Source organism: Telmatherina bonti, assembly GCF_933228915.1.
Source record: "Telmatherina bonti genome assembly, chromosome: 16".
Lineage (NCBI taxonomy): Eukaryota > Metazoa > Chordata > Actinopteri > Atheriniformes > Telmatherinidae > Telmatherina > Telmatherina bonti.
Genome location: NC_136614.1, coordinates 4592672 through 4606610, shown reverse-complemented (window position 1 = coordinate 4606610; position 13939 = coordinate 4592672). Strand labels below are relative to the sequence as shown.

The 13939-nt window shown below is 41.3% G+C and overlaps 1 protein-coding gene across 1 annotated transcript in view; it reads right to left on the bottom strand.

Moving 5' to 3' along the window:
* The window catches only part of xrn2 (5'-3' exoribonuclease 2), a 155256-nt gene extending 142943 nt beyond the window's left edge, over positions 1–12313 (bottom strand). The window contains exons 1-4 of the mRNA XM_079255481.1: positions 12133–12313; positions 10808–10935; positions 10351–10462; positions 10007–10118 (exon numbers count right to left, since the gene is read on the bottom strand). Coding sequence (XP_079111607.1) covers positions 10007–10118; positions 10351–10462; positions 10808–10935; positions 12133–12207 — 427 coding nt within the window. The 5' untranslated portion in view covers positions 12208–12313. The remainder of the gene's footprint in view (positions 1–10006; positions 10119–10350; positions 10463–10807; positions 10936–12132) is intronic.
* Between the last annotated feature and the right edge of the window lie 1626 nt (positions 12314–13939).

The window sequence follows — 13939 nt, the reverse complement described above, 5'->3', positions numbered from 1 at the left end:
ACATTTATCCTGTAAAGACTCAAAACTCATGAAAGCCCCCTTCTGGATGAAAGAGTAATAGGTAGCGAGTCCTTTTGAGATCCAACTTTTAAATCTCTTATCTAGTGTATTTGGATTGAGATCTGAATCATAAGCGCACCATCGTAAGATTTTGGATAGTTCTCCTAACTTACAAATTTGTGTAATACCATTCCAAGATTTTAATAGAGACTCATACATAAAATCCTCTGTAATGTTAACACTATTCTGCAGTTTTTTGTCGGCTAATAGGGCTAGAATGGGTATACCCCTTAACTCTCCCCTCCACATCTGTCCATCTGGCAGAGTAGACGGGAGAGCACCAACAGATTTAAGGCCTAAGTTGGGCAGCATAGTAATATTCCCTTAGGCAGGGGAGACCCATTCCCCCTTTGATACTTAATTGATACTTAATCCTTGCTTTTTTATTTTGCCAATAAATTTAGCTAGCATTCTATCCCATTCCTCAAAATGTTTTTGGGTTAGATGGATGGGAAGACATTGAAAGAGGTACAGAAGACGGGGAAGGATATTCGTTCTAATTGAATCTACCCGAGAGTATAGAGTCAAGAAGGAAAAAACATTCCATCTTTGTAAATCTGATTCTATCTTTGAAATCAAAGGAGTATAGTTGGCTTCAAACAATTTAGATGGATCATCTGTCAATACAACCCCTAAGTATTTAATGTATTTTGTTTCCCATTTCCATTTGTATGCCTTTTTAATACTAATAAGTGGATTATAATTTAGTTTTAGTATTTGAGTTTTGGACATATTGATTTTATAGCCTGAATAGGAGCCATATTTATCTAACATTTTCATTAATTTGGGAAGCGATTGGGTAGGGTCTGTCAAAAATATCAATATATCATCAGCAAATAGAGCCAATTTTGTTCATCTGATTCTAAGACAACCCCGCTGATTTCTTTGTTTAGTCTGTTCATTGCGCTAAAGGCTCAATGAACAGACTAAACAACAAGGCCGTGGCGAGTTTCTCTTTCTAGATTAATTGAATCAGACAAATCTCATTTATTTTAATCCTGGCTGTAAGTTTGCTGTACAGTGCAAAGAATACTTCAATCAGGTTTGCATGGAAACCAAATGCAGCCATTACTTTATATAAAAATTCCCAATGCTTTTTCTGCATCTAAACTTAGTTCAAGAGTTTCTAAATTGTACTGTCTGACATGTTTCATGATCAACAATGCTTTTCTAATATTTTCTTGCGTCTGCCGTTGTCTAATAAAACCTGTCTGGTCTTTGTTAATGAGCTCTGGTAATATTACTTCAAGGCGTTTGCATAATATAGAAGTAAATAACTTATAGTCAATGTTGAGTACGCTCACAGGGCGATAGTTTCCACAGTCCAGTTTGTCTTTACTCTCTTTGGGTATAACAGAAATAATCGCCTCTCTCCAAGAAGGGGGGATCATTTTCTTTTCGAGTACCAAGTTAAATGTTTTAACTAATGTTGGTGTTAACTGCTCTTGCATAATCTTATACCATTCTGAATTAAAACCATCAGCTCCAGGGGCCTTTCCATTTTTTAATCTTCTCATTGCTGATAGAATTTCTTCTTTGGTTATTTTGGATGATAATTTCTTGTTTTGGTTGTTTGTAACTTTAGGTAAGTTTTATGAAGCTAAAAATAAATCAATTTCGTTCATACTTCTTAGGTGAGGTTGAGAATATAGTTTGCGATAATATTCTTCAAAACATTGTTTAATTTTTTCGGGACTGGTTTCTATTTGATTTGTTATTGGATGTTTGATTTTATTAATCGTTCTTTCTGCTTGTTGTTTCCTTAATCTGTATGATAACAGTTTTAAAGCCTTCTCCCCCGAATCGTAGTATTGTTGCTAGTTTTTTCTGAATATCATCTGTGTTTAGATCATTTATCTCCTTCTTCATGGTGAGAATTTTTACTTTAACTGATTCCTGTAGGGAAGTAGATTGTTCCTTTTGTAGCTTCTTAAGTTTAGCTTCCAGATCTAATATTTTCTGTTATTTAAGTTTCTTTACACTTGATGAAACCGCGATTTTTTTTCCCCAAAGCACTGCCTTAAAAGCATCCCATAGTATAGCAGGTGAAACTTCTCCATTATCATTATATTTTAGATACGAAGCAATTTCAAACTTCAATTTGTCCTTAATATGTTTGTAATTTAAAATGTTCGAATTCCATTTCCAAAGAGCAGACTTCATTTTATTATTAAGGTCCAATGACAGGTATAAAGGGTTGTGGTCTGAGAACGTGCATGTAACAATGTTGCAATCTGTTGAAAGGCCGACCAGGAGATTGTGTCAGGAGCTTCCCCTCTGACCTTCTGACCCTAGAAAAGCTATTCTGAAATCATGTATTCACTGCAGATTCACAAATGTTTTCTGATTATCACAAGCTTTAACACTATATGTATTTTGTTTGAAACGTAGTAGTTAAGTTTATTATAACTCTTTTTAGTAACTTTTATAACTTTATAATATCATGTTTGGAGATTGTGGAGCAGTGGTGAGAGCGGGACCCCCTCCCTCTCTAGGCAGCTGTGGGGGGAGGCGAGAGGAATCTCCCCTCGTAGATGACCTTGGATGGCAGAGTGGAGAGGATAACAGAGATGTTTTGTGCTGTTTGTAATACAATAGTTCAGTTAACTGTAGTAAACTTTTATAAACATTTGGTTTTTAGTAGTAGTCATTTTTGTGAAATTATATTTACCATACAAAGGTTTAGTATTATAGACGGTGTGTTTAAGGAGTTAGTAGGAGAGAATTCATCCCTGTCCACCCCTCCTCTCTGCAGCGCTCTTACTTTAAGATAAGAAGCTGCATCCAGACTTGACATGTATTATGAAGTTTCAAATGCCTAACACCATAACAGGGACTCTTTCTCAGCCTGAAACTGATTCTCATTGTTCTGAAAAAAGAAAAAAGAAAAAAAGAACATTTTTCATAATGTCGGACACCTGGCAGGAACTCTCCTAACTTCTCAGCTTTGGCCTGAAGAAGGCGAGGAAGGAAGACGCTTATCTTATCGCCAGAACTTGGTCGCTGGGCAGCTCTGCATCACCCGGTCCAGAAGACGTCTTAGCTCATTAAAAATAAAGTTTGTGTGACTCTCTCTCTCCTGCTCTCCTGCTCTATCCGAAAAATGCATTGTCCCTTGAAGGTGGAGTTTTCTGTGTGAAACCAAATCATATTACAGTATCCCACATAACCCGGAAATGTATGTTACTAGAAGGTGGAGTTTAGATTTTTAGTATAAGAACTTTCGACGAAGAACCGAAAGACGGCTTTGCAGCTCCGCTGCGGCCCCAACGCATCACTTGGAAGAAATTGGACCAAATTGGAAACGACCGTGGAGAACTTATCATTGCGTGGGATCTGTAACTCTTTGGAGATTTTAGCCCTGCAGAAAAAACCGTTCACCCAGATGGAAAGAGTGGTCTTTCTGAAAAGGTAGATAGGATTTTAGAGCTATCTATTCTGGGATTCAATTGAATATTAAAATCCTCCCACATATTAAAATGCCTTGACTCTTTGTTGACATGGTTTTGAGTATATGTTTACAGAATGACCAGTCACTACCTTGAGGGATATAAACATTGAGCAAAGTTACTAAAGTTCCTTCAATTTTACCCATTATCATAATGTATTGTCCTTCACTATCTTTATGTTCTGATATGTATTCGAAATTTACTGTACTGTTCAACAAAATCGCCACTCCTCTGCGCCTCCCTGAGCGATGTGAAGAAAAAAAAGACTTTTGTGAATCCCATTTTATTTCATTTGAAATGCTCAGTGTCACTAAGATAGGATTCTTGTATGTATGCTATCTGGACCTTATTTCTTTTCAACTGCGATAGCATTCTTGATCTCTTAAATGGGTTAAGAACACCATTTAGTTAACTGACACAAAGGTCTGGTTGACATATTATGGTACAAATGATTAATAACACATAGCAATGATACTCTTCCTTTCTCTGCACAGAACAGCAGGGTATGAACCACAAAATAAAGCAAAAACAAAACACCCATTAACAAAAGAAAACAAAAAGTGACTTCTTATGCAGGAGTCTAGCTAGTAAACCCTTACTAGCCCAAAAGGGCGCTCTCAGGCAAAAACCTTGAGTGAAGGGGATCCTTACTGGTTAGCACAGACATTGAGAGCTCTGTCCCAGAACCCGTATATACAAAGTATCGCAGTTTACTCACCCGTTGATTCATTAATGATATTATTGATACAGGACACATTACTTGGCCAGTTCTAACTTTCAATCGGTGGTTGTGCTCGACGTGTCTCTCCTGAACGCACAAAGTTTCTCTTTGTAGGTACGATCTCGGGTGGTGTCACGAGTAGCTCTTGTATTATGCCGGCTCGTTTGAGTCCAGGACAGCAACTTTATCCGCTCCATAAGTGATGTCGCTGTTGGCGCCGGTGTTTACTTGATCGCGTAGCCTTTTTTCTCAAGGTCCTCGGTTGCCTCAACGGGTGTTTCATATACTATAGTGCCATCATTGTGAATCACATGTAGTCTTGCTGGGTGTAAAGTTTGAAACTTCAAGTGTTTTTCTTTTAGTATTTTTCAAATCTCAGCATACTCTCTCCGTTTAGCAATGATAGCTGGCGTATAGTCGTGGTGGAGGTTTATGTGACGGTCTTTCCATTTGAACCCCTTTGCTTGCCAAGCTTTATGTAGCAACATCTCGTTTGTTTTATAGCTTAAAAACCTGACTACAATGGAGCGAGGCGATGTGCCCGCTGGTGCTGGGGGGCCTAATGAGCGAGGAGGCCTTTCGATTTGTAAATCCTGTACACCTTCGGGGAGTTGCAGACCATCTCTGAGAAGTTTATCAACGAAAGACAGCGTATTAGCAGAATCCTTTTTGGCTTCTTCAGGTACTCCATAAATTCTTAGGTTTTGACGTCTGCTGTGACACTCCATGTCAGTTAGCTTCTTATCTAGCTTCACATATAGCTTCAGCATCTCCGAGGCTGCTTCTTCAGTGGTCTGCATCCGCTCCTCGACCGATTCGATACAACTTTCGGTAGGGCTGGTCGATATGTCGAATATACTGGATATCGTGGCTAGTCCCCTGTGCGATATAGAAAATGCCTATATTCATCATATTCAAGTATAATTCTATTTGATTACATTCACAGCTTCTGTCACTGACTCACCTCATCCACTGTGTGTGACACAAGCATATTTATCTAGCTCCTCATGTCTCTAGAAAGTACAGAAAGCAGTGGGAATCAAACCCTGAATTAAAAGCTGTCTGAAGCCGTTTATTGGAGACGATACGAGGACATTCTGCCTGGATTATAAGACTGATTTCTACGCTAAACTCTGCGATTAAAAAAATACACGACAACTCAAAAACGTATCCATAAAGCAAAGCCTTATAATAGTTCAACCCAAAGCAAGCTAAAACTGAATAAATAAATAAATAAATAAATAAAAGACTAAACTAAAAGTAAGAAAACTACACAAATAAAAAACAGACGTATCTTTGTCAAAGTGTCTTTTTGGGTCACTGTGGCAGTCCCAAGTCCAGCTAAAGGAAGAGGGTTGGACATGTAGCTAGCTATTCTACAAAACACAACAAACCGTTGGGTAAATTTGATAATCTAACATTTAATAAAGCAGGACAAAGCTGATTTATACAATGTGGTTTTAATGGTATTCAAAATAATTTTTCAAAGGGATAGACTGTTTCAGTGGCAAAAAAAGAAAAGAATAGAAGAAAAATAGTACAGGATCCATCATCTGGCGGTGGTTTGAATACCGGAGAGAAGATGTTGACCAAACAACTGTCGTATGCAAAGTATGTCGCAGAAGTGTCGCCACAAAAGGTCGTAGTACCATAGATTTATTTCATCATTTGAAAAGTCCCCCCTAGAGCACCTATTTTCATTCGTTGCATTTATTACATCATGCAAAGTCACTTTATTTTGTTTTAAAATGACATGTTTCTGCCGCTGCTTTAACTGTTCAATAAATACGGTTTTGATCAGTTTGCTTCGTTACAATTTCATCCTTTTGGCATGAATGTTTAAAATCAGCATATCTTAATGCAGTACGAACAATTGTGTTCTAATGGAGACACAAAATCATCTTACTGATGTGATTGTATGCACCAAAGCATTCATTCAAGGCTAAGGTAAATATTGAGATATATATCGTATATCGTGACATGGCATAAAAATATCGGGATATTACTAAAAGGTCATATCGCCCAGCCCTAACTTTCGGCATCATCCAGTCTTTTTGTGATTCCTGATAGTTCACCTCTTAGTTCTTCAAATTGTTGCCTGTTCTCTTGTCGAAACTGCCTCAGTTCCAGCAAAATCTCAGAGTCTGCCATCTTTGCTAAGTGTTAGCAGCTACAAGTTAGCCTTGACCGTCGTAAAGGGAAAACTAGATTATATTTCGCGACCAGAGCAAAAATGTTAGCGGTGTCTTCTTCCCCCCTTTTTATAAAGTCATTGCAGTAATATCTTCAGCTTAAAATGGGGTTTATGACAAAATTTCTCATGTTCAGTAGGGAGCTCTCAACTGTGCGACCGTCATGGCTGGTGGTCCGACGAGAAGCCCCTCTGATAATTTTTTAATAACTTTTGAGTTTACTTTACTTGACTACACAAGGGCTGAGAAGAAAACTCATTACAGTCAATGTTTGTCAGATAGTGTTGTTAACAAATTTAAGAAGTCTATTTCAGCAGTATTTCCTCCAACACCATGTGTTAACCTGACAGGAAACACCCATCCGAGCTTTACTCCAACACAGGTCCATGAATGTGTTGCTAGAATGACAGCTTTAATGCGTATAACACTAGATAATGTTGCTCCTCTAAAGAAGAAGAGAACCAGTCAGAAGAAGCGGGCCGGTGGTTTAATTCCCAGCTTCAAGCTTTAAAACAGACATCATGACGTTTGGAAAGAAAATGGCGTTCATCTGGCTTAGAAGAGTGTTGCTTAGTCTGGAAAGAAAGTTTAATAGTGTATAAAAAGCCTTGCGTGTGGCTAGAACAGCTTATTATTCATCATTGATAGAGGAGAAGAAGAACAACCCCAGGTTTCTCTTCAGCACTGGAACCAGACTGACTAAGAGCCATAGTGCCGTTGAGCCATCTATTCCTTTCAACCTCAGCTGTGACGACTTTATGAGTTTCTTTGTAAATAAAATAGTTTCTATCAGGAAGGAAATCAGTAATAACCTGAACACTACTAATGTTATTTCATCTGCAGCAGCCTCAGAGACGTCTTTAGAAGCTGATTGTCATTTGGACCGTTTCTTGCCTGTACAGCTCTCCGAGTTAACCAACATAATCGCTTCATCTAAACCTTCAGCCTGTGTTTTAGACCCCATCCCAACCAGATTATTCAAGGAAATATGTTTCTTAATCAATACGTCTGTACTGGACCTGATCAGTTCATCTCTATTATTAGGACATGTACCTCAATATGTTAAGACAGCTGTAATTAAACCGTTGCTTATAAACCAACTCTGGATCCAGGAGTTTTAGCTAATTATAGACCAATATCTAATCTCTCCTTCTGGTCTAAAGTTCTGGAGAAAACAGTTTCAACCAAACTATGTTCCTATCTGAGCAGAAACAATCTGAAGAGTTCCAGTCAGGATTTAGAGCTCATCATAGCACAGAGACAGCACTGGTGAAAGTCTAATGATCTTCTCATGGCCTCAGACAAAGGACTTCTGTCTGGACTCATTCTTTTAGATCTCAGTTCTGCATTCGACACTATTGATCACAATATTCTGCTACAGAGGCTGGAACATGTTATTGGGATTAAAGGGACCGCATTAGACTGGTTCCAGTCATATTTATCTGATAGATTTCAGTTTGTAAATGTAAATGATGAGTCTTCCTCACACACCAGGCTAAGTCATGGAGTTCCTCAGGGTTCTGTACTTGGACCAATACTTTTCACATCATACATGCTTCCCTTAGGAAATATCATCAGGCAGCATGGTATAAATCTTCATTTCTATGCGGATGACACTCAGATCTACCTCTCCATGAAGCCAGATGAAACCAATCAGTTTCTTAGATTACAAAGATGTCTTACAGACATCAAGACCTGGATGACTGAATTTTCTCCTTTTAAACTCAGACAAGACAGAGGTCGTTATCTTCAGGCTGAAAAACTTAGAACAACATGATCCAGTTATGTAATTAATCTGGATGGCATTAATCTGGCCTCCAGTACCACTGTGAGGAATCTTGGAGTCATTATTGACCAGGACTTGTCTTTTAGCTCACATTTAAAACAGGTTTCTAGAACCGTCTTCTTCCACCTGCGTAATATTGCAAAAATTAGGAGCATCTAGTCTCAGAAAGATGCAGAAAAATGAGTCCATGCCTTTATTACTTCCAGACTGGATTACTGCAAGTCCTTATTTATGGGTTGTCCCAAATATGCCCTGAAAAGTCTCCATCTGATCCAAAATGCTGCAGCGAGGGTTCTGATGAGGACTAGCAGGAGAGATCATATTTCACCAGTTTTAGCCTCTCTACACTGGCTCCCTGTTAAATCCAGGATACAGTTTAAAATTCTTCTCCTCACATATAAAGCTCTCCATGACCAAGCTCCATTGTACATAAAAGATCTTATAGTTCCATATATTCCAAATAGAGCACTTGGCTCTCAGACTGCAGGTTTACTGCTGGTTCCCAGAGTCTCACAGAGTACTATGGGAGGAAGGGCCTTTAGCTATCAGGCTCCTCTCTTATGGAACCAGCTCCCACCGTGGGTTCAGGAGGCAGACTCCCTCCACACCTTTAAGATGGAGCTGAAAACCTTCCTTTTCCATGATTCTTATAGTTAGGATATGAGCATCTCCTGAGTTGGAGTCTGCATGTACGGGACCCAACTGTCCAGGTTCTGCTCATTGCTCTTATAGTTATGGGTAGTCTAGCCATCCATTACTTATGTAGCAATGGGGATGTTACCTGATGCACTGAGAAGTACCTCGCTCTATTTCTCTAATATATTAATGTATAAATATATGACAATATTGCCGTCTCTAACTTATTTCTCCTTTTTTCCACAGGTCTTCCTGAATAAGTGCAGTTGTACATGTTGATCTGTCTTTCCTGTCCTCTCCACCCCAACCAGTCGAGGCAGATGGCTGCCCTCCCTGAGCCGGGTTCTGCCGGAGGTTTTCTTCCTGTTAAAGGGGAGTTTTTTCCTTCCCACTGTCGCCTCGTGCAGCTCAGGATGGAGGATTGGATCCAAGTCATGACTCGATGGAATCAGTTGGTTTCTATTATAGGAAAGAATACATGGAGCACCATAACCAAGTAGCTGCATAGTGTACAGGAACATCTGTGCAGAATATGGACTGGAGACCCCCAAGTCCCAGTGGTAAACTCCCCCCAAGGTGGTGGAGAATGAGAGGACTAAGATCCTCTGGGACTTCCAGATCCAGACAGATAAAATGGTGGTGGCCAACCAAGCGGACATAGTGATCATGGATAAGCAGCAGAGGAAAGCCGTAGTGATCGATGGATCCATCCCCAATGATGGAAATATCAGGAAAAAGGAGAAACTGGAGAAGTACCAAGGCCTCAAGGAAGACCTGGAGAAGGTCTGGAGGGTGGAAGCAACAGTAGTAGTGTGGCCGTTTCCTCCACCACTGCAGCTGTTGCTTCTACCACTGCTGATAATCCTCCTAAACTGTTGAATCGCCTGGAATCCCCCACTGGGGATGAATAAAGTATTAATCCATCTATCTATCTCGAAATAAACATATCCAATCCTAAAATAATGGTTTTTCTAGTTACGGTGTCTTGCAGAACTTTATACTGCAGACGTGCTAACTTAGCTTCAGTCACTGCCTAAGTTTAGCAATGAAAAGCTCCCACACAGCACAGGTCGTGTTGCTGACGACGTTGGAGATAACGTTGCTGAGACACCCCCCCAGGCAGCATGTGATGTCTACACAGTGGAGCGTGATGATCACACACCTTTCTGAATGATCTCCTCCCTCATGCGTTGCTTCTCCTCCACCAACTCGACTCCTTCTTTCGAGGCTCGGAAGCGACGAGAACGCTGCTGGTTCATTTTAGCACGAGGAGCCTGAACACACCACCAAGCAAACAGAGAAGTCTTTACGGCATGATGCTGCCTGGACTGCCTCTGGATTCTGACTTGACAAGAACTTATAAAGATCATCAACGATCCAGATGAATCAGTAATCAGATTACACACAGAACATCACCAGAGCTTTCCCATGAAGCCAGCTGCTGACTGTCGACATGGAGCTTCAGCTCCTGCGCTGCGATCCAACACAGGCTTCCAGACCACTTACCACTCCGTCGATCGCCATGTACAGAACTCTCCGCGGACGCACAATGTTGAACAAGCGATCAATGTATTCGAAAATGGCAACCATCATCTCGTCCTCGTTTTTGGGGGCAGGTCTGTGAAGGAAGAAGGGAAAGCTGAGTATACCAGCCGTCCACACACGTTTCCCAGCTTTTAGAATCAGGTTTCTCCACCGGGTCACATGGTATGTCACTAAAACGACACCAAAACGCAGCGAAGCATCGCTGCTTCCGTGGGAATGATGGGACACTGACGGTCCCCAGAGACCAGACTGTTCCCTCTGCTGGTCTGGAACCATTCCCAGGAGGAAAGACATCAGCAACGATACCTGGAGTCAAGCCTGTTGACGACCCGCGATGCGAGACTCACAATGTCCTCCAGAAAACACCGCTGCACCTGCTAACACACTGCTGTTTTACATCCAAATAAATTCCTCTTACTTGTCTTCTGGATGTGTACAGGGGTGAATTATCCCGTTCATGTCCAAGTACAGGTTGTCGAATTCCACTTCGTTGGGATTTGGCTTGGTTGTGTCAACAGGAATACGAACTCCATTACACTCCTTTGCCTGCAAAGATGGAAGACAAAACAAAACAAAAAAAAAAACTTGGCATCACGCTCCCAACCACAGCTACGGCGATAAACCAAACCGTTTCTTCAGAGCAACTTCACCGCCTCTAGCTTTTTACCTCCTTCCATCTAATACCGGGCCATGCTACAGACATTCTCTTTATTTTTGCAGACAGATATTTATATAAGCAGATTAAATCATAATCATCCCAATGACTCATACACACACTTCAACACCCGCAGCCGAAGCAGTTCACTCTTTTCTGACAAGATAAAAGTCCGTTTGAAAAGGTCCACTACAGAAAAACAATAAAAGTTAACATATTCCAAGTCGATAAAGTCCCGACTTCTCCATAAAAACCATTAGAATCAACTAAAAAGCTGCGCTGCTTTTAATCATTATAACATTCATTTAGAGCCGCCGTCACACATCTGTTAAAAATAAGCTGGAATAAATGAAACTGCTGTATTTTATGTCAGAAGGAACAGAAACCGCTGCACCGGTTCAGATACACCGACACCTGATCAATACGATGAGAACATGCTGATGTGCAGCAGCTGGTTGGCACAGAGACCGTCTCCAACTCCATGAACACGTGCCGGTGTGGACGCCGGTCCGCCGGTGTGGACGCCGGTCCGCCGGTGTAGAAGCAGAGGAATCATCTCCTCCTCTCTGATCCTCTCTAGCTGAAACTTCTTTGCTGAATCAACTCTTTATGTTTGTTTGTTTCTGTGTATAAACACGTGCATGTGTCAGACAGCCCCACGTGGGTTTTAGGCAGACCAGAGAGAGAGATAAAGCAGCTTTTCTGTGCAGGGTTAGGCACAGAAAAGCTGTTAACCCAGGAGGATCCTGATGGGTCTGGACAGACTCAAGCCTCAGCTCCTTTTTAACCCTTCCATCTGCTCCCTGATGTCTGGTTTTTAACGAGCTGAACATTAAAGCAGAGTAAAATCAGACTGTTGCCTTTTCAGGTAAACCTGCAGGTTTGTTTACATCAGCATCACGTTCAGCTCTTCTTCCGGCGTTTCACCAAAAGCTTCTTTATTTAAAGTTCAGACAATAAAAACACAACTAGTCCACAGAACCGACCTAATCTTAAATTACACAGTTAAAACCACGAAACAGCGCGCGCCCAGGTCGTAGAGAAGCTAGTTAGCATGCTAACTTTAGCATGCTAATGCTAACGCTTACCTTCTCCTCCACACAGTGAACAATGATGGATGGATACTTCCGACTTAGCCAGCGAAAGAAGGCCGGGACTCCCATCTCCGGTGAATAGCTCGTTATACGTTGACTAGAAAAGTGGAACCAGGAACGTTGTGATGAAAAATGTTTGATTAAAACACGAAACGGCTGCAGACAGCCGGGAAGATGCCTTCTCTTTCCGGTTCATGCCAACGGGCGCTGGGGTGTTAAGAGGCATGGAAAGGCCACAGCGCCGATCCGGCCGGAGGTGGTACTGCAGGCGGGCCGCCACCAGATGTGATGAAAATATGTGGGCAGACAGAAAAGTCTCGATGCACGGGACTGGTTTATTTACTCTTCTTGTCGGTAGATAGCTAGATTGTTGTCCCAGCCATTGTGGTTTTAATCTTATGACCCACTTCTAAATGATGACTGAGTACCCAAACAACCCTTTTCTGCTTTCTGCTTTGTGTTTTCATACCAGTAGTTCCAGTTTCGTGGCAGACGATTGCACTGACCTGCTGTTGTGTGTATGAGCTTATTTTTTAAAAGATTTTTCTCTGCTAGTTTGGATATTGTGATGCACAAGCCCAATTTATTTTTGAGGATCTTTGTATCGAGGATCTTTGTACCAGAAGAGCAAGAAGTCAAGAGTCCAACTTAAATCTGAGGCAGTTGCAGGTTTAAAAGCATCATCTGGGGGCTGTGGTTCGTCCTAAAACCAGACTGATATTCATCTGAAACAGCATGTTTATTCAGAAACTTATGTAATTGAATAAAAACAACCTTTTCTCTTATTTTGCCAGAAAACAATAAGTTGAAACACACTGGTGGTGATCAGGAAGGTTGGGATGTAAACCAGTCTTCTGAGGAAAACACCTGAAGAGGAGAGCAGTCTCCATGTTTAGAAGAAACCATGAAAGGATTTAACAGTGATGTGGGAATGGGGTCTAAATGTGGGAATAGGGTCTAGATGTGGGACTAAATGTGGGAATGGGGTCTAAATGTGGGTATTGGGTCTAAATGTGGGGATAGGGTCTAAATGTGGGCATTGGGTCTAGATGTGGGAATGGGGTGTAAATGTTGGAATGGGGTCTAAATGTTGGAATGGGGTCTAAATGTGGGGATAGGGTCTAAATGTGGGCATTGGGTCTAGATGTGGGAATGGGGTGTAAATGTTGGAATGGGGTCTAAATGTTGGAATGGGGTCTAAATGTGGGAATGGGGTCCAAATGTGGGAATGGGGTCTAAATGTGGGAATTGGGTCTAAATGTGGGAATGGGGTCTAAATGTGGGAATGGGGTCTAAATGTGGGGATAGGGTCTAAATGTGGGCATTGGGTCTAGATGTGGGAATGGGGTGTAAATGTTGGAATGGGGTCTAAATGTTGGAATGGGGTCTAAATGTGGGAATGGGGTCCAAATGTGGGAATGGGGTCTAAATGTGGGAATGGGGTCTAATTGCGGGAATAGGGTTTAAATTTGGGAATGGGGTCTAAATGTGGGAATGGGGTCTAAATGTTGGAAGTGGGGCTAAATGTGGGGATAGGGTCTAAATGTGGGAATGGGGTCAACGAAGGGTCCAAATGTGGGAATGGGGACTAAATGTGGGAATGGGTTCTAAATGTGAAAATGGGGTATAGATTTGGGGATTGGGTCTGAATTTGGGGATAGGGTCTAGATGTGGGAACGGGGTGTAAATGTGGGAATGGGGTTTAAATGTGGGGATGGGGTCTAAATGTAGGAATGGGGTCTAAATGTGGGAATGGGGTCAAGATGTCGGAATGGGGTCTAAACGTGGGAATGGGGTCTAA